At 41.0% G+C, this 25,643-nt stretch overlaps 1 protein-coding gene across 1 annotated transcript in view; it reads left to right on the forward strand.

Moving 5' to 3' along the window:
• Positions 1 to 25,643, forward strand: part of grin2aa (glutamate receptor, ionotropic, N-methyl D-aspartate 2A, a) — a 98,204-nt gene that overhangs the window by 62,406 nt on the left and 10,155 nt on the right. Inside the window, 7 exon segments of the mRNA XM_026325137.1 lie at positions 1,352 to 1,780; positions 8,828 to 8,942; positions 15,129 to 15,331; positions 18,058 to 18,229; positions 19,644 to 19,797; positions 20,735 to 20,860; positions 20,983 to 21,212. Coding sequence (XP_026180922.1) covers positions 1,352 to 1,780; positions 8,828 to 8,942; positions 15,129 to 15,331; positions 18,058 to 18,229; positions 19,644 to 19,797; positions 20,735 to 20,860; positions 20,983 to 21,212 — 1,429 coding nt within the window.

Here is a 25,643-nt window from a genome sequence, read left to right on the forward strand (position 1 = left end):
ATGAGGCCATATGAAATACTGTTCCAGATAAATAAGGTAAGAATGAGGGAATATGTTTTGTGGCTGGAGATGAGCATAAGCAGATAGGTGTTGTTATAATGTCCAGGTTATACCAACAGCTCTTGGACAGGACCGTTGTTTCAGACATTGACGGCACTTAAGCATAAAGTACCTGTATGATGTGGATCATCTCCAACACTCAACAATGTGGTGGTATTCTCAAATTTCTGCGCAACAATTAGGAAGTTTATTTCCTGAAACATTTTATGGACATAGCAGTATTACATCCTTCAGCTATTGTTATCTCTGCTGTTCTTTTTTTTCACGAGCATGTGTCTCTTTGTGTTATTGTCTCTTGTTTTACTAGTTTTGTCATCTGGGGCTTGTAGACCATCATCACTTTGGATAGCAAGAAGAGGACAGCAAGTCCCAAATCACTCTCATGTTACAATGCTGGCCTATTGATGGATTCTTACACCATGGTTAACTGCTTCCCTCTTTTCCATGCCACGTGTCACACTTTGTAACAGTCTCCTGTGTGTGTGTGTGTGTGTGTGTGTGTGTGTGTGCCTTCCTTGCTCCTCAATCTGCATGTACTCTTCGGTTTATGACTTACTATGTTCTTTAATTACTAACATAACTGCCATTTCCTGTGTTTCTGCTGCTCTTTAGCCTTGTGTTCTGGGACTTGCTGAATATTATCACTCTGGATGTTGTGAAAAAGAGCATCCAGTCCCAATGGATGAAAACGATACTCTACAAATACATTATCTTTTTAATGAGCTTGTGTTGCTTCTCACTTTAATGGGTTCAAGAACCAGATTGAAAAATTCTCTTGGATATATTAGTGATTTCCTTCACAGTCTCACCCCCCATAGGGCTAAATATCCTTAGAAGATCTCGATCTTCAGTCACACTGATGTGCAGATGCAATAAAATATTAATGACTCTATTTTTTTGTGCAAAAGGTGTAACAGATGCTCACAGCTGTTCGCTTCCAGGTTGATAACATCAGTATTTTCTGATTCTCACTAATTAGCACAGTGACCAGAGGCACCACATTGGTCCTTTCACGTTAACAGGCCAGTCTCTTTGTCCTTTTGATGTGTTGGCTGGAACCTGCTGATTATCATTATACAGAACCAGCTTTTTAACATTTGCATTCTATTGTGCCTTAATGTGCTTCCTCTGACAATAAGCACTTTACACCTCTTAGCATTTACATTGCACTTAACAATTATATTAATTAGAATGGCTAATTATAACTGCCCTTGCCACCACCTGAGCAAAGTTAATAGTCTATTAGTTAAATATTAACATTTCACTCCTGTCCTTATTATCCTTGCTTTAGTTTTGTGGGCTGGGACCTGCAGAATATCATCACTCTGGACGCAGTAGAGGAAGACAGCCGGTCTCAGATTATGCTCAAAAAGGTCCAGTCTCCAGTGGTCTTGCTCTACTGCTCCAAGGATGAGGCAGTCTACATCCTGGAGGAGGCTCGCTCTCTGGGCCTCACTGGATTTGGATACATCTGGATTGTGCCATCACTCACCACCGGGAACCCAGAAATAACACCTGATGAGTTTCCATCAGGAATGATTTCAGTGTCGTATGACGACTGGGACTATCCGCTGGAGGCGAGAGTTCGGGATGGTCTAGGGATCATAACATCAGCAGCAGCAGCCATGTTGGAGGAGTATGGCGACATCCCTGAAGCCAAGACATCCTGTTACGGCCAGATGGAGAAGACGACCAAGCTGCCACCCAGCGCGCTACATAAGTAAGCAAAGATTGTGTGGATGTGTTTGTTTTGGCACTTGTTCATGTAATGGTTAGTGAGACAGGCAGTGAGCTATGTCTTTTTTAAGACAGGAAAAAATAGAAACAGCCGCATTATAATGGTTTGTGAATTTTTTAACATCTAAGAGAGTAGCTGTGTTAATGCTCGGAAGCACAAATATGTGTGTGTGTGTTTGTTTGAGTGCATGGCTTCCTGCCACACTCTGTTTATTTTCACCCCTGTCCTCAGTAATTAGAGAGTTCCACAAGTTTCCACCAAGTCTGCTCTAAGGATTGAGATTGAAGAAAGATGTAATTACTGGATAAAACAGCAAGGGATTGAGAGTTAGAGCTAAGAGAATAGAGGAAGTGTAGGAGTTGGAGAGAGAGGGGGAGAAAAAGAGGTGAATAGGAGTTTGTGATTTCAGAAGCGAAGGCAAAGGAAAGGGAATAAATTGAGACTGGGGTAACAGCAGGAAACTGCTACAAATGAGTGCTCTCCAAAATTGAAGAGCTCCTTGATGAGTCCTTCTGTTCCTACTCTCATTTATTCCTCCATCTCTCGTTCACCCTCTTCTGGTCTCCTTCTCATCATGTGCTTGCTCCTCAGCAGCCAGTGGGAGATGTTGCAGATCTTGCCAGCACTGTCTGGCTTTCCATCTGGCAGAGGAGGGAGAGACACTCAACCTGTGTTTGTTTGGATATTGTTTTGTTTTTTTTTTGTTTGCTTTATTTTATAATGATGTATGAAATTTCAAATTTGAAGTCTAAACAATTCTCCTTTAAATTTTGTTCAGAAAAACATTACAAATTCAAAATCTTGTAGTTTTCTTTTTTTACAATTGAAGTTGTTTAACAGAAAATTATTCAAGAGCAGATTTAGAAATGCTTAAAAGAATAGTATGAACTTCAGAGTTAGATGACAGCATCTCAGAAAAGGATGAAAGCCTGGCAACAAAGCAAAGACAAAAAGACACAAAAAGGTAACACAGTAAGACAGGAATATTGAACAGGTGCACTGTATGTCGAGCACTTCTAACAATCACATTTTATTTGAGTCGATGATGATTTTGAGCTAAAACCCAGCTGTTGTTACCAACCAATTTTCATTTGAGTTCAGGAGAAACCGAACAAGTGCACTGTGCGCTATTGGTACTGAGGGGAACCTGGGAGATTAGAGCATTCGAAAAACAAGATTATGCTGGACTGTTCAGACAGTAGCCAGTGAGGTAGCAGAAGAATAACTGGCATTGATCAGCAACATTTATGAGCTCTGGCTCAGAAATGATGGTCGTTTTGTGCAAAGAGAGAGTAAATTATGACTGATCATGCTGTTAATAACCTCAAAAGATCTTTAAATGCCGGTTTGACACAAATATAGCTCTCTTTTTGTCAGGAAACAGCGTAGAGAATCACCAAATACATAGAGCCAGCTGACTTTGTTCCCAGTATGCTCTGCTGCCTCAGGTTGTTACCCAGGTGATGAGTGGCCACAGATGGCTCTGTTGTGGGTGAGAGAGTTCAGCCAATAGGGCTTCTGGGCCAGGACATGAGAAACATGATTGGTCAAGGTTAGGTTGAGGCAAAGGGCCAGTGTGGGTTGTTAGACCATCAATGGCTGTCAGGGGAGATAGGGCAGATGGGCTGCGTGTACAAATGTATAGCACCCATTTTCACATATTTCAGCATTTACGGTGGGTAACAGTAGTTTACTCTGTTCCTATCTTTTGTTCTTTCACGAGTGCCTTTTTGTAAGGAAGATGTCCATAAAAGCATAATTTTATAAGCACTTGGCTAGCATTCAATTTGAAATTTATGTGTTTCTTTGTCTGCACATCTCTGTGACTCAACTGTGATTTGTGACAACATGGTGATATACAGTGGATGCTGCTCTATTCTTAAGTGAGCCAAAAACATGTCACTATAAAACAAAACTTGCTTTGATGAGAACAATATTAATAGTCAGTGCTGAAATTGCAGAAAAGTCTGTAGCTCCGGTGACGAGTGCTAAGCAGTGTAGCCTTTCAGTAAAGTTTCACCTCACTCACTTTGCCTGTTACAGCTGTGATGATAAATCCACCATGACACGTCCAAGATGAATATGTTTTGCAGAGTAATAGAAAAATAAAATTAAATAAAAAGAAGAGACAAATGACCAACTAAGAGCGCTGGCCAGGCCAGTGCAGCAATCAGACCAAGTGACAACTTGTGCCCCCTATAAAATATGGTGTGCGCATGTGTGTGGGTATGTGTGTGTCCGTGCTTGTGTGTGCGTATGTTAGAAACAAGAGAAATACCCTCCCCCCTTAAGAGAATGTTCTGTCATGACAGATTTACAATGTGCTTGCTGTGGTGAACAGTGTGCCTTAAAAGATTTTAGCACATATTTATCTGTGTGTGTGTGTAGGTGTGTGTACATGCGTGTGTGTACGTGTGTGTGAACGTATTTGAGTCTGTGTGGAAAAGGCTGGTGGTAGTAGTTTGTTCTGACAGGTAATTTCAGTCTGTAGCCCTGATACATCAGGGTCGAACTCAGGTAACACACATGCATGCACATACACATTACAGAGACTGAGTCCTGAGGCAGCTGTCATGTGATCTGTGTACTGTACTGTATTTATGCACTACACAGTGCAACTGAGGAAGTAAACAATGCGTGTAATGTGGTCGATAAGATGCAGTCATGCAATATATTTATGTTTTGTCATTAACATGCTTCAATTCTGACGCTTTAACAGGATAAAATGCTGTATTTCTTATTTTCACCATTTCATCATTTACAGCTGTGTGTTTATATTGTTATTCCTATGTCATATGTACATTTATGGCCGAGTTGTGACAAACGCATTCACATGCAGCTTGGTAATCTCATAAAATACACTTTTACATATGGGAGAGTGTGTAAACTTGTGTGTCTGTTACTGTATGTAACCTTTACTGTGTTACTGTGATCATAAATACGAAACATATCTACTTTAATTGTAATGAAAAGTTGACGTTTGGTGGCAGAGTGTTGTTATTCCAAATAGAGACAGAGAGTGAGTGTTCAGGCTAAAAAATACTAATAGAAAACAAGTACTGTGTATATGCAAGTGTGATTGTTTATTTCTAATTATGTAAATCAAGATGTTTTATCCCTCAAATCTGAGTTGGAAGCTTTGGGCTTTTTGTGTGTCAGCAGTGCAAAATATGAAAAGGTGATAACTCAGTTTTCACTCTTAAACAATGAGCTAATTGCAGTTCAGGTGTGTGATGCTTAGCATCTCGTAGGCATTACTGGGTGAGCATTTAAAACAAGACGAGCAGTCGTAAATTGTCCAGTAGATTAAGAATGGAGCTCCCGCAGTAAATTCTCATTACAGCCAGTGCTTCCTAGTTGCTGTAATATCTATTTAGAGGATTATAAAGAACAGTATGGAAAACAGCAGTAAGTATGGAAACTGCAAATGCAAAATAACAATAATAATAATAATAAAATCCTAAAAATTGATTTTTATATTGGAGAAAAACTGTGATGCTAGAACTGAGCTGCAGTACAAAGGATCCCAAGCCAACACACATAAATCCTATTTCGTGCAACAAAGAAATCCTGCTGAAGTAGCTGTGTGGACATGTGTTGCATTCTGCGGTGCAGCTGTAAGCTTGGAAAAGACAAAATGTAACTGTTAGCATTAATCTTGTGCTGCTCAAAAACTTACTCAGGAAAATAACCACACACACACACACACACACACACACACACACAAGGGGCAACAGGAGGGGCAGAGACACTGCTAAGCTAGCAGCCACTTCACCTTGTACAGTCATCCCTCATGCCATACTTAACACATGCCACCTGAGGCTGTGTGTGTCTTTTTAAGTGACTATCCTCACTTGGGTCCTCCTAAAAGACATAAATCAGCACTGATAGCATCTTTTTTTCAGATCCCACCCCTGTGCTTTTGCACTTCCTTAGATCGTGAGCGCACCAACATCATGCATTGTTGCTTTGACTGGTCCTTGTCTTGATGTAGGATAAATGTCTGTAGCTTTAACAACCACAGAGCATCATACAGTTCATTTCGACATCTGAGCGGAGACACTTTTCTCTGCAGTAAAGCCTCTTCAGATAAACGATAGAGTTCTTATCACGACATAAGACCTTTATAAACATGGGGAGAGCCAGAGAATAAATGAGCACTTCAGATATTTTATCTTTTGTGTCAAGAGCATTTTGAAAGGGCAAGACGTAATGCTGTTAACAGAGAAGAAGGGTGTTGTGATCTGGGCAAAATGAAATGACCCAATATTTGAAAATGTCATTGTTATTTTATTATAAACATCAATTAATGCTGTTTCACTGCTCACTGGGCGACAGGTTGAGAAAACAGCACACATGGAGTGTATTTGGCACTTGCTGTTATAATGTGTGTGTGTTCGTGTGTGCGCACTTATTTGCATGCTGCAGTGTGTGTGTATTGTTGATTAGCTCTGGTGCAGTGCCCAACCTCCCATCGAAACCTCTTTTACTCCAAAATAAGAGGAAGGGAGGAAAAAATAACACCAAAGATGTTTTTATCCTAACTCTGTCAAGACGTAGCCCTCTCCCTCTCTTGTTATAGTTCCCCCTCTCCTCTACCCATCTCTCTCTCACTCTCTCTTATCTTTTCTGCAACTTCTTTTGACTGCCCCCCCCCCCCCCCCCCCCAACCCCACACACACACTTTGCAGAATTCCCTTCTGAGATAAGCTGATATAAGCAGGCTGGAAAGTGAGAGAGCTGTGTTTCCTTTATTATGATCTCAGTGCTATAGGAGAGAGGAAACATTAGGCAGGGAATTGTTGAGGTGGACAGAGTAATTGTCCGTTTCTGACTTTGTGGAGGGAGGGATGTTCATCCAGGTTTGTTTAGGGTCATCGTCCAGTAAATACACTCCAGTCTGTGTTCGTATCCTAGCAACGCCGTTTCAGGTCCACCTGTTCAATGGGCCTCGGCCCAAACTTACTTCTAGGCACACACATGAAGACACAGACACAATCTGCATGTCCTGTCTGCCTCCTGTTCTCAGTTACACACAAATATGTGTGCTGTTATGCTATAATGATGTTCGGTTTTGATTCTCACACAGCTAGTGACACCTGTATTTGCAGCAGCACTGGTCATAGGTCACAGTCAGGAGAGTTTTTCCCCCAAGAAATGATGAATCTGTTTGAAAGAAGGGTCAAACATCAGGTTTAACTGATGCTCTCCAAGCGTCTTCACCTGCTCCGCCTCATCAGTTCTACGAGGAAATCATTTTTTATTTACCTTACAGGGTATGTCACTCCTTTATTCTCATACTGCCGTTACATCCAGCACAAGTATCACCACTGCTGTATGAGAGTTATATCAAATCCTTTATACTGATGCTGTATAAATACCAATTTCTTTGCTGGACAGTGTTAGAAAGAAATGATAGCAGAAAAAGAGCATGAAAATAAACCAAATGAACAACAGAGGAGAGCAAATTGTTTATTAAACAAAGGGAAAGAACAGCACTCTGCGTGTGTGTGGGTGCGTGGGTGTGTGTGTGTGTGTGGGTGTGTGTGTGTGCCTGCATCTCTTCCAGATAGATGGTTGCAAAGTGCAGAAATGGTTGTTGTGTAAAAGAACAGCCTGGGTGCTCATATTGATTCCAACTCCTCTTTCTCTGCTGTAGTCAGTATAATTGGGTTCAGCACTCCATCCCTTGTCCAATCAAACGACTTAATACTACTTACCTGGTTGCTTGCAGGCCAATCAGATTATTTTAATCACAAAATCAACTCAATCCCCTTATCTCTGGCTGATTTCATCTGCCCATCAGTGGTTGTGTGTGTGTGTGAGTGTGTGCGTTGCCAGCAGCATATTAAAAGGACAGGCAAGTGTTATGAAATACTACCACACACACTAATACACATATTACACAGCCCTGTTCGCCATTGTCTCTGTTACCATCTTTGTAACAGTATATTAATTGGTCTAGACATCTGCTCTGTGTACCATGGAAGTGTGGGAGTCTGTATAAACGGTAATAGCTTAGACCATAAAAATAAATTTGTTAAGTTAGAGGCATTAACACTACTTTATGAAAACGAAGGGCAAAAGAACATCTATCAACCTAAATTAAAAACTTTTTAAAATCAATAATAAAGATATTGGCTGACTTGCTACTTTTTTCCTGATTTAAGTCACAAAATTGAACTATGTAAATAAATAATAGGAATCTATGAGAGTTGAATGTGTGCAGCTTCATTAGCTTCATACACAACAGCACGTTCCTACACAGCATGAAGCAGCTCACCTGCGGGGCTACACGGTGGCTTTTCAAAGACATATCACGTGAGAACTTGTTCCATTTAAAGGTTCACCCTGTCGTCATGCAGGCACAGAACGGAGCAAAAGAAGAAGAACAGAGGAACTGTCTCTCCTGTGTTGTACATGACCACTGATAGAAGGAGTGAGGGAGACAGAGTGGGCAAGGACAACCATGATTAATGTGGAGACTATGTGGACCCAAGAATATCTTCCCTCTGCCCTCCATCTTAGTTAATGTGACCTGCCATATGGGTCACTCATTAACGTGTGTGTGCATGTGTGTGTGGTCTTAAAATGGACAGACTATGCTTTAGGTATTATTCATGCTCATGTGCTTTTTCTCTTTCTGTGATTACTTTTATGTCTTGGTCTGTGTTTAATTTATTTCCAGTTCAAATACACACAGTACACAGTTTGGACTCTCATACTGAGACTAGTGTACTTCAGTAATACTCACATTTTAAGAGGGTTTGCCTCCTTACAGGTTTGACTCTGTCTTGCTGCCATTTATTTCTGGAATGTGAATCCAATTTGACTTTACAAGCTCCAGTACAAAGTACCCTGAATATTTTAGTGATACTAGTAGATCATAAATTGACTTTCTCTCATCTAATTCAATATCCTTTTCTTCTGTCTCTCCTTGCTTTCATTCATTTCTTTCCCTCTCTCATTCTGAGTTTTCTGCTTCTCCCCTCCTCATTACTCCCCCCCCCCCCCTCACCTTACTCTCAGGTACATGATGAATGTGACATGGGATGGCAGAGACTTGTCATTCACAGAAGACGGCTACCAGGAATACCCGAAGCTGGTAGTCATTGTTCTCAACAAGGACAGAGAATGGGAGAAGGTAGGATATACACGTGTGTGTGTCTGGGTTGGTGTGTGTCTGTGCAAAAGTGTGTTCAACTATAGTACTATAGCAGCTACACTCAGGGCACACACACAATAATAGCTTTTTTATCACAAATGTTGGGTCTAAATCATTCATTTCACTTCCAACAGTTTTAGGCTCAGTTGTAAGTACAGTTTTGAGGTACTTGTACTTTACGTGGGTATTTCCTTTTTATGCTACTATATACACTTTGATTCCACTATTTTTTCAGAGGGACATATTGTACTTTTATTGTATCAGCCTGTATGATTGTAATACACACGGCAAAGTAAATGTGGTGCAATAAGCACTAAGCAGCAGAAGAGAAGATCTTACCTCGGTCTCACCATACACCACTTGTTGATCAATGAGCACATTTAGCACGAAGGATTTCCTTAACTGGTTAATGTGAGGAAGCTTCTGTAAAGAATTGCCATTGGCTGAGAATTCTTGGCATTGTAATGGACTTTAAATGGCTGCCATGCATCTTTATACCTACATCTGGCTGTCTCACTCAGGATTAAATAGCACATATATTTCAATTCCTCAATAGCTCATAGTTCAGAGTGGCTGAAACTGAGAGGACACATTGGTGAGAAGGCTGGAAAAAGAGAAATGTGTAGCTACAGGTAGAATTTGGATAAGAAAGGAGGGGAGATAGTGAATTATGTCTTTTTGTATTTTCATCTGTGTCGCTCTTACTTTTCTACCTCCACCACATTCGGTCTCCCTTTTCCTTTATTTCTTATAATAGTTTCCTCATCTCTCTTCTTATTTCCTACTCTGACCGTCTTATACTTTATCATTTTTTTCTTCTTTGATCTTTCCATCTTTCCTCCCTTATTATCTCCTTCATCACATCTCCTTCCCTTGATGCCCAGGCCAGATAATCTGTGCCCTCTCACTGTCTTTAGCTGTGATTGCTGTTGTGGTCTCTGATTGCACCTCAAACCACAGTTAATAAAAACCTGAAACCTCAGTTATTGGGGTGGCAAGGGATCACTGCTCGTGTGTGTGTGTGTGTGTGTGTGTGTGTGTGTGTGTGTGTGTATGTGTGCGCTTGGATAAATGTTTACCCTTCCACTTTGGCTATTGACAGAAACACTATTGGAGGGACTTGCACTTCAACCAATCTGGTTTTAATTCAAGTCACACCTGTGCATGAGTGTTACACCATCCAGTTTAGTTTGCTGGTGTCTGGTGTCTCCACCCAGTCTCTAGTTATTTTATATTTCATACTGACGCACACCACACACTTGCACAAAAGACCCTTTGTTGGTGTAGCTGAGGAGAGTTAGGGTTTGTTGTTGTAAACACAGAGCCTGTGAAATTGATCAGTACCACTTCACCGTGGTGCACAGAAAAAGACTGAGGGTGTGTGAGACTCATAGACCCAAAGTGGAAACATAATTGGGAGTTCACTCTCTCTCTCTCTCTCTCTCTCTCTCTCTCTCTCTCTCTCTCTCTCTCTCTCTGTCTTGTGCAATCATCCCACCCATGCACCACAAATCAGCAGCACACAGAAAGAGACTTCCATGATGATCAAGGGATAAAAATTCAGTAACTGCACTAAAATATGGATATGTACTAAAAATATAAACCGTGTCTCCTTAGGGCACAGGAGGTAGAGACAATATATGGAGTGATACTAAGATCAGCGAGCAACAGAGACGGATGGGTCGAGATGGTCAGAGCTAATGAGTGTTAGAAAAGGAGACATAAAGAGGAAGAGAGAGGTGGAACTGAGCTACCACCACGTGTGTTTTCTCTTTTTCCAGTCACAACAGGTGGTTTAGCACTCAGGTGTCCACAGCACACACACCTGCTGCTCTCGGCACCACGCACACATGCAGTTGGGTAGATGGTATATATTTTTAAGTTTTGATGAGAGAGACTTTCAAAATCACTACACCTGTTAGATGTGTATGGTGTAAATGCCAGGGAATTCAAAAAAAGCACAGATTGCAACAAGTCATGCGAGTACATTTGATTGGATCAGGAGGGTGGATCCAGTGTGCCGTTAAGGGGGATTTATGCAAAATTAAGCTTTTATCTAGGGAAAAACATGCTGAACAGCTGAAAAAATTATAGTAATGAGAAAGAATAACAGTTCAGGTGGATGTGATCCTGCCAGAAGTGGCATACTAATGCACTCACCAACGAAGGGAATTCTGCAAAGACGACACCGTGATAAAATGACGTGATCAGCTCAGATATGTAGAATTTTAATTTAGCAGCACCTTGACATGAGCACTGGCTCTTTACCTGAATTTAACCCTGTGCACATTTATTCACACATGCAAAGCTGTTATTTTTTATTGAACTATGTTTGGTGAAATATTGCGGCTCCATCATTTATGAAGCATGTTCAAAATACTAATTTCAATTAAATATCAGTTTAACATAATTTCAGTCCAAAAGCAGAGAATAAATCAATGTTTACTAATTGACTAATGGACTTTGAGGATTCAGAACTCATGAATAGCATCAGAGGTCAACTTAAAAAAACGAGAAGTTGTCAGGGTTGTAAAAACTGTAAAAACATCTCCCTAACACATTCAGAGTTCCTGTATAACTTCACCACCTGTATGACAAAAGTGTATTTACCCATCAGAACCTGGATGTTATGTTTCATTTCTGCTGAGTAGATGGAGTGTGTAAATTGCTTCACGAGCTGCTGCAGTGTTAGCAGCCAGTTCACAAAATAATTATTTGCAGACAGCATGGGACTTGTGCTTGAAGAATCCCAATATGGAGAGAAGACACACACATGCTCACAAATCAACCCACACATACACACATGTGCCTGCAGAATTTACTCTAAATCCTAATAACAGCACTCCAATTTAAACAGCATCTCAATCCATGCGTGCAGTTTTCTCTCCCTGTTCAAGTCTGTCATCTTTCTCTCAGCCCGTCTTTTCTCTCTTACACACACATGCACGTATGTCTTCACACATGCACACAAGCATGCACTCTGTTCGCACTATAAAGGTACGTAAAGTGATTGGTGAGTCCATTTTCCCAACATAATTTAGCCTGTCAGTAGCGACAGATACTGTTTTATGACTGAATGGGTATCTCTGTGCCATTAGGAACTCATTCTCCCATAATGCAACTTGCCACAGTAATAACTCTCCCAGTGAGATTGGCACAGAAAAGGTGCTCATAGTGAGAGTACTGACCCATGTTTGTCTATATTTCTTAATATTGTTTCTCACTTTATTCAGCTCTGGTTGATTGTAGCCCTTGAGTGTGTGTAAGTGTGTTTGTGTAGGTCAAACACAGTGTGGCCGAACAAATGAGAGGAAGAGAGAAGCTTTTCTGAGTATCACATCCTCACCAAGTGCCTCTAGATCCATCTCAAGGTGATGAGTTGCTTGGATTGCAGCCATGGTATGTTATAATGTGGTAATCCTGTGGCCCCTACAATCACAACCTCCCACTGGCCTTGCTGTCACATTACACACACATACACACCATTTTCTATAACTGTGTGTGTGTGTGTGTGTAATGTCATATAGGGAGATTCAGCGTTCTTCTGCCTGGATGGTCGATAGAGAGAATCCTTTCTCCTCCCTGGCCATTAATTTATAACTCCTCTTTCTTTAATTAGAGAGACAGTGGAAGAGGCAAGAGGAGAAGAAGTGAGAAGAGCTGCTGAAGTCAGCTCCTTCTCGCTCTCTTCTCCCTCCTCGTTTTTCCTCTCTCTCTCCAGCCATCTTCTGAGTAGAACATTTATTTCTCTTTGGAGTTTATTCACTCTTCAGAAGCTTACATTGCTAATTGAAACTGTCTCTATGGGGTAGGCGTCAGGCTAGCAACCTGTTCCCATAAAAACCACACTGCTGCAGGACTTCAGGCGCTGTGGAGGGCCATCTGATTTGTGAGAGCCTTCATTGCGTCATCATGGGTTCAGTATCTGAGGGAGACACTGACGCTGAAGGAAAAAAAAAATCTGTGACAACTGTGATTCGTGATTGACAGGTTTTCTCCCGAGGTTATTCCAGGACAGTGTCTTGTGACTCATTTTCACATTTGTGTATTTCCTCCATGGCAGCAAAGCATGTTACAGCAGCCTCCACAAACTCCTGCAAGTTCAGCTGGGCACTTTTAGTGCTGATGGACTATAAGACTCACTATGAAGTAACTTGAAAACAGTTACTAACCCAACACCTTTAAGGCTCCAAACAACACTCCTTCCATTTGAAAGGAATATCTGAATATTGAAGATGAGCACTTTTTATAACATAATATCTAGAAAAGGCATCATCTTATATTTGGGCCAATGTGGCTGATAATTATGTACAGTAATTAGTTTGTAGTAGAGCTTAGATAAGACTGTATGTAACCCAGTGGGATTTACTGAATGAAGAAAAAAAAAATCAAAATGAAGACCTGTTATTTTAAGAGAAACTCTCACATTACATTACATAGTGGAAACATAAGTGAAGTATGTATATCAGCATAACACACACAGCTGGAAACTGCAGCTTTAGGGTCTGAATCCAAACTGTTTGTGATGCACAGTTCAAATGTTTTGAGCCCACTCTGTTCTCTGACTCATCTTTGTTTTTTGTTTTTTCTCATTCCCTTCATTTCTCAAGTCCTATCTCAGTAATTACACACAAATTCCCCCCTCACTGTTACATTGCCAAGCCCATTTCCTAGTTCACCTCCTCACCCTTTTAACAGACGCAGATTCATGCGTGTGCACCAGACTCACTCACTTGTGAAATGCAAAACAGCTGAGGTAAAGCACATTGACAAATGCAGCCGCTCCCCGGAGAGTGAAGGTGACACACAAGGAACCACACACATGCCCCCTCAGTGTACCATCCTACAGCCCCTCCTCAACACAAACCCCTTCACACACACGAGGACATAAACACACACTTGAGAGACGTGGCCGACAGCAGTGAGCTGTTGACAGTGGTGCTGGCTAAGAACGGAGCGAAGACTCTAATCCCTGTCAGACGATGGAAAACCACTCAAAGCAAAACAATTAAAATGCTAATTTCACTTCATCCTCTCTGCTTGCCTTTTAATGACTTAGCCAGGTATGGAGGCTGAGCACCAACATGTTTGTGTGCATATACGTGTGCATGTGACACATGTGATCTCTAAACAGTCAAAAGGTTTAGAGATCATAGATCGCTGTACTGTGCTCTATGTATATTATGTGTTTGTGAATGTTCATGTCGTGCAACTCCTTTTTTAAAACTTTGTTTTATTCACATTCATGATAAAATATCGTCTTTCCATTCGTTACTAGTTTGAAATCCAGTACTGAGTCTTTCGGTTTATACTCATGAATGTGTGTGTTGCTGTGTGACTGTCAAGGAAGCCACTCTACTTCATGCTACAACTGTATTGTGTCTTGATACCAGGATAGAGTGGAAAAAAGACTTTGAAATGGAGGGAGAGTGAGAGTGAGGTTTTGCCATTTTCTGGCTCCTGTAACATTAATAATGGAGAGTCAAGCAAAGCCTCGCTGCCTGCTGCTGTCTCCCTCCCTGCCCCCTGTCTGACACAAACATGCATAAATACTGTATACACACTCACACGCCCGCACACATGCATTTATTTGGGTAAAGAGCTTCCATAGGGGAATCTGTGACATAACACCTCTGACAACTTTCTGAATTATTAACAGCACTGCTATACTGCCACTCTCCTTTCCTGTTTCTGGCATTTAATTTCTTGTATTGTAGCTACAACTACACTGGCAACCAACGCCAGTTAATGTGTTTTTATATCTGTAATCCTCTTTCACTTTCTGTTTGCTTTGCTTTATTAGACATATGTTCCCCTGGTGTTTTAACAGATTACAGCAGTTAGGAAGTGACCAGGTGCAAAAACAAGATTGTTTTCACGTCACATTGTGATCATTGACTGGTGAACTGGTGATTTTCTCTGCGTTAGCAACAATGAGGACAAAAGACTTGCCAAGTAGTCAGTAATGTTTTCAACCCAAGAACAGCCAGTGCTGTTGTTACCGAGTGTGTTTTGGGCATATGGTGACTCCCAACCTGCTCATTAATTATAAAGTAGTGAATGAGATCAACACTGTCTGAAAATGCCTGAAATGGCAATTGAGCTGTTGTAATTTTTCATTTGTCATCTTCTCTGTGTTACCTTCTGCTCCTTCCTGCCTTGCAGATGGGGAAACTGGACAATGGCAGCCTGACACTGAAGTACCCAGTGTGGCCTCGCTTCAACTCCTTTGGCGATGCAGAGCTTGATGACAACCACCTGTCCATTGTCACTTTAGAAGAGAAACCTTTTGTTATCGTGGAAGACGTAGAGAGACTCACCGGTACCTGCATGAGGAACTCAGTCCCCTGCAGGAAGCATATTAAAGAGTAAGTCTATCACATTATGCAGTTATTTACTGGCCAGTTAGACATGTAGCTCAATATCAACTTTGACTGATTGCAAGATGATTTGTCTCTATGAAACAAGTTTCAGTTTATATCAGTGTGATTAATAATCACAAGGTAAAAGAAATTACATCATCCATTTTCCATTTTCTGCAGTATCGTGGTTGTATTCTCTCTCTCTCTCTCTGTCGCTCTCTCTTTTGTTCCTCTCATGAGCGCAGCAAGAGGTTCACTGTGTGATCTATGCAGGCCCTTGTTTCCACCCCCTGAAAATGGAGGCAACTGCTGAACTCAGCAATTTCCTTCCTTCCTTATCAATTTTCTCACTAATGCAGAAATACCACTAGCATCGTGTTATATTATGTTCTTGAAGTACATGTAAACAGTGAGAGTGGCTGAGAGTGTGTATGTGCGCTGTGAGTGGCCCGAGTGCTGCTGAATCAAAGCATATAATTGGTTTGCAGATAATATTATTTTTATCCACTGCAAAGCACACACACATTCATACACATACACACACACTTACAATGAGACTGGCACATACCCTACAAACTTTGTGTCTCTCTCCCATCACTGCGTACATGCACGTACAGAAAGTAACCGTCTATAACTACCTCACATATACACACATGGGTAAACACACACAAACAGAGCTGATTAAGCGGTAACAGGGTCCCAGGGAAGAGGCCAACAGAGATTTTCATCCAGAATCACTGTGAAGTAGGGCGGAGGATAAAGCATCTCCAAGGAGAAACATAAACACACACACACACAAGCTGATATACACTCTCTGTTGCCACATGTCCACTCATTTACATGCCACTGCATTCGGGTGTGTTCCTCCCTCCCACAGCGCAATTCCCACTCAAGCATCCGTAGTGTCCATTTGGAGAAAGAGGGATAGATGGAGGGAAGGAAAGAGGCAGAGAGGCAGAGAGTGTGGAGTGTGGAGTGGTGGAGGGTTGAATCAGGGGTTGAAGGACTATCCATGCATGCAGAACCACAAACTCACTCATCCAGGCTGGGCCTAAGAACAAGCCATACTCACACTAACAGTCACACATATAGCTCTGTTGTGCTCTGGAGACCCATCAGGCCCTGTAGCATTTCTATATAAGTTATCCTGTAACTTCACAAACAGCCTCCATATCATCACATGCTCTCAATGCCTGAACTGTACTATGGCCTGCCTAAATGAGTACACTGTACTGTACACTATTACAGTTCTGGCCTATATAGTTGATGTTTCACTGCAGCCGCCAGCTGAACCTGCCAGCAAGTTGACTTAGTTGTCCTTCTTTCTGGCATTTGTATCACAGATCTAATACCATGCATAACATGCTAGCCCCTCCCTCCCAGTAATGGCCATGTTTTTGTAATGCACCAGTACCTTACAGATACATGGCTGACTTTCTATCAGAAAATCAATCATAAAAATCAATACTCTAAGTTATGCCTGAAGCACTCATGTTTTCAGTATCAGTATGATGTTTCAGACACATTTATTTTCTGATTTTCTAATTTCCATTTTCCCTGTGATTTATTTTGAGTGTCGTTGTTTTAAAAGTATTTTGACTATGGAAACAAAATGCTACTTCTGTGGTAATGAATGCAACTGATTTTGTTGACACATGGTATGTTTGTAGGAGCATTTAGAGGCAAATCAGCGTATTCGTTTCATTTTAAATTGGCTCTAACAGCTGCTACAGATAATCTCTGGTTATAGCTGCAGAAAATCACCCTGGGTGATTGTGCAACATTTTCCAAAAACCCATACAGACAGACCAGCCAGAGCCTGATTTCTTGAAATGAAGCTTCTCTGTCCTGTGTGAAGCTATTAAAGCAAGAAGGGATTTTTTTTTTGTTTTGTTTTGTTTTGTTTTTGTTTCCAGCTTGATGGCAGGAACAAATTCCATTTGTGGTGACATTTGTTTGACAAGTCAATAGTGACTAGTGTGAGTAACACAGGAGTTTATGCTTGAGGCAAAAGTGGCAAATGTTTTTCTGGCACTTCAGAGTTTCTCCAAAGTGACAGAGTTTGAGTTCTGAAGGTAACTGCAGAGTCATGGCTGGATGTGTGGAGGGGTTTTTTTCCTCACTTTCCATTAAGTTTGTGCCCAGGCTGTTGTTAAACTAAAGGACGAGGTTATCTTCTCCTAATTAGCACACATCTAAAAGTTAAATGAGAGTCCCAGGTGGCTGGAAGTTGATGTTCAGTCTTGTGTGTGCGTGCGTGCGTGTATGAACACTGTCTGATCTCTCTTGCTCTCGAATTCACACACGCAGATGGTACAAGGTTTGCAGATGCAGCGCCGTCATAGACTCCTGTCTCTAGAGGGACAGAGATGTAGAAGGAAAGGAGGAGCGTATTTTTTTTTAGTCTTCTGATGTCATTGCTGAATAGAACAACATGAACGGAAAGGTGAAAGAGTCCCAGGGTGACATGTTTATTGGTGCATTCATATCAATTTAAAGAAGTCAAATGAAAAGAGAAGGAACTATATTTTGAGTCATACAGACATTTTACTGTATAAAGGTGGACAGCAGCTTTATCTGTTTCATGTTAAATGCAGATTGATAAATGAAATGGTTTTGTTCTGCACCATTCCTCTCATTCTTTTACGACCTGTCAATGATGAATATTGCTCAAAGCAGCTGCTGTTCTAATGATGTGTGTTTTTTTTTTTGTTTTTTTTGTAATTCTGTAGCAACACGACAGAGGCTGGTGGGACGTACATCAAAAAGTGCTGCAAAGGCTTCTGCATTGATATTTTGAAAAAGATTGCCAAGTATGTCAAGTTCACCTATGACCTGTACCTGGTGACCAATGGCAAGCATGGCAAGAAGATCAACAATGTCTGGAATGGGATGGTGGGAGAGGTAAGACAAACATATGTGCGTGGTTCAACTAACGGAAACAGTGTTCAGTCAATAAAGACGTCTTTATTAGATAAACTCTTATTATTACATTAGTTTTACCTAGGTATACCTAATAGACTGCCAACTGAGTGATACAAACTATAAATATGGGCTCACTGAGCTTCTTATGAAAGGCGGATGTAATTCACAGACATAAACTGTAACTAGTTTAGGCCCAATTTATTTAATGATGTATATAATAAAGAATTAGGAATGCACAGTTATCTGTCTGTGTATATGTGTTTTGTGGTATCAAACATACTTACACTACTAGCACAGCAATAATACACACAGCAGCTTCTTGCAAAGACCATGTGTGTATTGATCTGTCTTGACTTATTGCTTGCGTTATGTTTGCGAATCACTAACACGTGCTGGGAGGATATTAGAGACACCTGCACAACAGGATATTCCTGCTGCTTATGTTCCAAAACACGTTTTTAGCGTTGAGTTTGCCACATTTTTATAGGGGAAATGAAAACATTTTTAGCTGTGAGGCTTTGGCACTAACATTAAATGCTCAGAAAGTTTCTCCGAAAGTAAACAAATCTCAGCTACTCCTGAAGAAAAACTTCAGTCTTTATTCAGCAGCTGTAAGTTTAAGGGAAAGTTCAGTTCATTTTAAGACTGTAAACCTTTTGGCTTTAGCTTTTAGGGCAGACTTTATTTACTGAAGTTCATCTGGCATTTCTATATCACATTTAGTAGTGACTCCAGCTGGCATATCTATTACATTGGTTAAGACTAGGCCTTAAATTGAAATCTTTATTGATGTGCAGTAAATAGTTTTTATTGTATTATTGTGTGAGACGATGCTAATTTGTAGACGCTAGAAATGATTCGACTGCTAAGGTATTAGACTCTAAACTTTGCGGTTTCTTATTATTATTATTATTATCCATGTTTCTGGTGTTATGTACAGCCAACCTGAGCAGGACTGTCTGTTTCATTTTCTGCTTGTTCTGTGTATGAAGTAACTAAAGACAGGAACAAAACTGTAAGGAGCACAATCAGGTGGCTGTGCACTTCAGAGTTTTGTTGATTATATTGACTGTTGCACTTGACTACCTCTCTAGTGGAAAATCAACAAATGCCATAATGATTGAAAATTCTGATGTAAACTTTCCTCTTTCTTGTTCTCCCTTTTCCCTTTCCTGCGTTCTCCCGTTTTATCCACACTTTCTGTTTTCATATTTTCTGCTGTTACCTTTTCCCCTTGTTTTTCTCCCATGTCTTTCACCTCATTGTACGCATGCATGTCCCCCACTCTCCCCATCTTCACTCACATCTCTTCATCCCTAATTGCTCACATCTTCATCCATCCTTCCGCCCTCCCTCCCAACCCATGCTCCTCCATCTCCTCTGCCCTTCAAAGGTGGTCTATAAGAAAGCCGTCATGGCCGTCGGATCTCTGACGATCAATGAGGAGCGTTCTGAGGTCATCGATTTCTCCGTCCCGTTCGTGGAAACTGGGATCAGCGTCATGGTCTCCCGTAGCAATGGAACTGTCTCTCCATCAGCTTTCCTCGGTAACTGTCACGGAAAAGTTGTTGCTTTGTTGTTGGAAGAGGAAAATCTGTCTTGTTGGGGTTTTTTTTTCAGTTTGTCTGAATGTAGAAGTGTATTTGTTTTGGGTGTGTGTGTGTGTGTTCATACAGATACAGAGATGACAACACAATTCATTTCTGTTACACAGCTGTCAATACCTAGTCTTTCATCAGAGGGATTTAGTTCAACTCCAGACTCCTGCCACAATGACTCTCACTTACCTAAGAGGGATTTAACCACAGGGTTTTAACCTGAGTGACCATGGATATCCCTGTCATGGCTGCTCAGTCACGTTCATTAAATGTGTGGCTCATCCAAGCTGCTGCACTTACATGTACAGTACACACATGGGCACAGAGACAGCCAGCAAGGCTGCACAAAAGTGCTTATAGAAACACATATATACCCCAACACATACAGGCACAAAGACACACACACCGAGTGCAAAGACTGACATGTATGCAGCATGGGCTTACTGCTGTGAAAGTGGCAATTATAAGGGTTAGCAGGAAAACCCTATAATGGCTGCTTGCCACATACTTGCACACGCTCGGTGCATAGCTCTGTGCTAGTGGTGCTCTCCCATACATTAGAGCAGGGTTTCATCTCTGCAGCAGTGTTATGAACTCAGAGGGAGGACAGGACTGCTGACACTAGGACTTCCCAAACTGTACACCTCCTCATGCTGTCAAACAGGAGGTGTGTTTATGAAATTGTGTGTGGGGAGGAGGAATGTAGGGGCTATCCATGCAATTCCTACTTCAATATGTCTATGTGTATCTGCACATGACTGATTTATTCATTCAGTTCACAAAAAGGCAGTCACCATGAATTAGAAAAAGGTGATGTGTGAAACATGTATATTTAAAACAAGATCCCAGCATGTGCTAATACTCCGTCTCTGTCCTCTTTCCTCAGAGCCATTCAGTGCATCAGTATGGGTGATGATGTTTGTGATGCTCCTACTGGTGACTGCAATGGCTGTCTTCATGTTTGAGTACATCAGTCCGCTTGGCTTTAACAGAAATTTGGCACAGGGAAAAGGTGAGAACACGTGTAAACACCATGACCAAGATATTAACCTGTTTTGTTATTTTATGCATTCTCTTCTTTGTTCTAATTATCTCCTAAACCATCTGTCGCTCTCTCCCTGTCCTGTCTCCCAGACCCCCATGGTCCTTCATTCACCATGGGCAAGGCTGTGTGGCTGCTGTGGGGCCTGGTCTTCAACAACTCTGTGCCTGTGCAAAACCCAAAAGGAACCACCAGTAAGTTCATAGTGTCTGTGTGGGCCTTCTTCGCTGTCATCTTCCTAGCCTCCTACACTGCCAACCTGGCTGCCTTCATGATCCAGGAGGAGTTTGTGGACCAAGTCACTGGGCTTTCTGACAACAAGGTAATGGAGAAGTGGTTTGTTGAGATTGCTGAGGGAAAAAAAAAAGGTTTATGTTGGGATTGAATTTGCAACTGTTTTTTCCAAAATCCTGTAAGGAGATACAACTAGCAATTAAAAGCATCCAACTTTACCACACATTTTTCCAGTTACCTCCCTGGTTTTTCTTGTTTTTAAAGCTCTCATACCTACAGTTTTTATCAATCTGACTTTTTACCATTTTCCAGTAGCCTAAATCTGCTGAAAAGCACCATCATTTTTACTACCACCATACAGCCACATTGCAACAGCAGTATAAGGTCTATGTTTACAATGAAAAACATAACACATCTCATATCAACTAAGTTTTTCTTAATGATATGATATGATACCAAATCTGTACGTTTTCTTAATTTCACATGTTTTCAGCTCGCAATCTCTAGTTTACTAATTTCAAACATATAACCCTGAGTTATAATTAGAATAATGTTGAATAATGAAACTGCTGAGATTAAATGCAACTCATTAAGCTTTTAAATAAACAAAACTAGCAGGCTTCCCAGTATGCTTTGTTTGGCACTCATCAGAGACTCTTCTTTTATGTAGTTTGAAGAACCCATGTACAGTGTGTCTGTAATATGATCTGTAATATTAGGTCACTGAGTAATTCAAGTGCACTTTACCTGTAATCTTGCTGGTAACACCTGGCATAATGTTGGGCAGGTGCAGAAAATCCATTAAAATCCTATTAAAATTCCTGAGATATTTAGATTCACAATGCAAGTGTTTGTAATTGTGTTTGGATTTAAAAGCTTAAGCCACTCAGAGTGGGGTCTGTACACACTGCAGACAGTACCGTATATAATAATATTCTTCACACAGTTAAGCAATCTCCCATTTTCTGTTCTTAAATACTAAACACTTCCTGATTTCATCCACTGTGTGAACTAATAGAAACAGTGTTATGGTGCCTAACATAAAAACCTTTGTGTCTTACAAAAGACTGCTGAATGATTAGACGTACAACTGTGAAAATGTGCATTGAAAGGCAGGATAGGAAACTCTAAAAACTGGCCATGTAGGAAGAGACAGACAAGAGAATAGCTTAAAGGAAAAGGTCAAATCAAGAACAGAGAAACAGAGCTGGGGTTAAGTTCCTGAGGAGACAGTGACAGGTGTGTGTGGCGATGCTACCAAGGAGAGAGCATTTGTGATGATGTGCAAGGTTTTGACAACATACAGAAGGAGAGAGGGAGGGAGGGATGGATGGAAAAGGGGTACAGCAACTAGCAGGAGGCCATGAGGAATAGCGAGAGACCAAGACACACAATATGGTACAAGACAACAGGTGGACAGATATGGGCCAGGTTGATGGCTGAGGGAGGGAGGGAGAACATAAAGGAGATATGAAATGACAGAGATGGTTTAGGAAGAAAAGGACAAGGCAAAAAGGGTAAATGGCCATTCAGACAGATACGCTGAGTTCGGCTGCGCGTGGAGCAGATGTGGCCAGTAAAATGATGAAAAAAATTCCCCATTGACATCCCTGTCAGTGAATTTTCAGCAGAAATAGTCGTGTTGGATCACTAAGGTGGTGAAATGCTACAAAACAAACTTACAGCAAAGAAGCTTTGTACCGTGTTTTAGCTAACAAGTTAGCAAACACACATCTACACATACAGCTACATGACCACATCAGAGCTGCATGTCACCAAGGCCAATATTTCATTCACCAGTATTTAGCTTTAAGTTGATCACACAATTACAACAGTACTCTTCGACTGCTTCCATATAGTGTACATTAATGTTCTGTGACTTTAATCCCATCTACAAAAACTTTAACTGGATTGGCTGCTTCTCCAGCATCCAGCAAATTCTTTTGTCTAAATCAACTTACTGTATAGTTTCTGAATGAATATATAGTGGAATTAAAGTTTTATTTAAGAAAATGATGAACAGACCTACAGACCCCAGTGCCTGGTTTCAGTTCTGCCAGTCTGTAATGCAGGTGGTGATTTCAGACTGAGCAAACTTGATAAAACATAGCAGTTTTAAGTGGTTCCTGGGAATTTTCTTTACAACGCTAGTTTAGGATTTGACTGTCCGTTACGTTAATCAAAGATCAGTTCTGATATTTCATCATTAAAATGGATCATTCACAAAATCAGTTTCTATGTCAAAGTATATGTTAAATTTAGATTTTGGAAACTGATATGACAGTAAAAATGAATATATTGTTTTAAGACCATGTATCATAGGATGGTTCTTTTATTTCTAGTAGCTCTCTGGAACGTGTGACTGGGAAGTGAACCTTATGTGGTGAATGCATCATCCAGCTACAGTGTGATTGGTGCACCAAAGTTTTTTTTGATGCTCTTGGTTGCAGCAGTTGCGTCTCTGAACACAGACATTAGTAATTGTTGCCACAACATTTAGGGCAAAGTTAGGTCTGATTTTAAAGAGCTGCTTTTTAAGCAGACAAAGAATTATCCAACTGAAACAACAGAAAGTCTACAAGCTGGCATGTCAACACTTTTTTAGTGAAGCTGCTTAGCACCAACATAACACAGAAAATGAGATACAGACACACAAGGACCTTGAGTATCCCTGCTGTAGGACATATATAGAAAAGACAGCTGGAGTGTGATGGATTGACAGACCGGAGGAGACCCCAGTACACACACAACCACACAACACACAGACACATATAAAAAGGGAAAAGAGTCCTTTGCTTATATAACAGCAGAACTTGCTTAATAAGGAGATGGAGCTGGCAACAGGAAGAGGAGTAACTGAAGAGATATGGGATAAAACAAGCAAAGGCAGAGCTGAGATAAATGTACATAATACGGAGACCGCGCTTAAACTTGTGGCACTGGGATCCCACCTGAGGTCACATGACAGCCACAAAATCTTAACATATACTGATTTATGAGCTGCTCATGGCCATTTGGCAGTGCAGAGAGTTCTCTTATCTCCAGCTGTCTGCAACACAAACCCTCTGCTGCCTCTGATCTTTAATTTTCTCATCATCTCTGCATCAAGCTTTTATTATCAGGAGCTGGTGCATTTCTCAAAAGCCCTTCAATAGTCAACTACATGTAACCAATATCTAGATTTCCCCAGTGGCCCCAGCCCCCATCCCATTCTACTCCCTCTTTCCTTTTTAGTACCTTAAAACTACTGCTTCTCCAAAGAAGAGCCACAAAGACAGGAAAAGTGAGGCAGGATAGAGGTTCAACAGGAAGGATTGTGTGAGGAGAGGGTCTCCTGGGGGTTATTATCTGTGATGATGACACACACTGTGGGATGTCACTACTATCACATGCATACACACAATAGAGTTTGACTTATCAGTGTACTGTCATCGTGGCCTGACTACACATTAGAAGATTATGCAAATCAATGGCCTCATGTCTTCCTATAGGTTCACTTCCTATTGTGTTGTATGATTATGTGAAAGCAAAACACACAAGAAGCTTGTGGCCAGACCACCCTGGTCGAACCTGATCCTGTCTGCTCTTGGCAGCCCAGCAAGGTTGAGCCTGGGTAGTACTTGGGCAGCACGTTGGGGAGGTGGTTAGCACTGTCGCTTCACAGCAATAAGGTTCAAGGTTCGAATCCACCCCATCGGTGTTGAGTTTGCGTGTTCTCCCCTGCCTGAGTGGGCTTTCTCTCTCGGTCCAAAGACATGCAGATAGAAATCGGTGACTAAATTGTATGTAGGTGTGAATGTGTCTCTATGTTTCAGTACTGTAAAGGACTAGCAATCTGTCCAGGGTGTACCCTGCTCTTGGCCAGCTGGGATTGGTTCCAGCCCCCCCTGTGTCCCTTGGCATATTAGTATAAGTGGTAGATGATGGATGGAAAGCAAAACAGACTTGCATACACATGAACGTAGATTATTAAATCTATTTTAGCACTGATTAATCAGTGCTGCACACATACTCGCACAATCAATTACACTGTCTGGTTATAGAGAGACTCATAATAAACACTTTTAATTGATAGGATTTGTCTTTGGCTGGCACTGACTACTACTACAAAACCCTTGACCTGCACACTGAGCAGATTATACCTGAGAGAGACAACTGAAAGTTCAGACAGTCTGATGTTGTACATGGATCATAACAACATAACAAATTCATCATAAATGAAATAAATTTAAAAAAAGTTAAAAAAGAAGGGGACTGAAACAACCAAAGGTGCCACAAGTGAAATATAAATATGATTAGTCACTTTATTCCACACTGAAAATCAGAGAGAGAGAGAATGAATCAGTGTTTGAATGAAATGAAATAATGCAGTGGTTTGGTTTAGCTTACCATACAGATTCTATAGAAAATGGCCACATGGATGTGCTTTCTCACCCTCTTTGGTTTCTTGTATGACCAAAACAAAACAACCTTTTCCATGCATTTATTAAAGCGTTTCTGTTCAGTGAAAAACCTGTGT

The sequence above is a fragment of the Mastacembelus armatus genome, chromosome 8 (assembly GCF_900324485.2).
Source record: "Mastacembelus armatus chromosome 8, fMasArm1.2, whole genome shotgun sequence".
Lineage (NCBI taxonomy): Eukaryota > Metazoa > Chordata > Actinopteri > Synbranchiformes > Mastacembelidae > Mastacembelus > Mastacembelus armatus.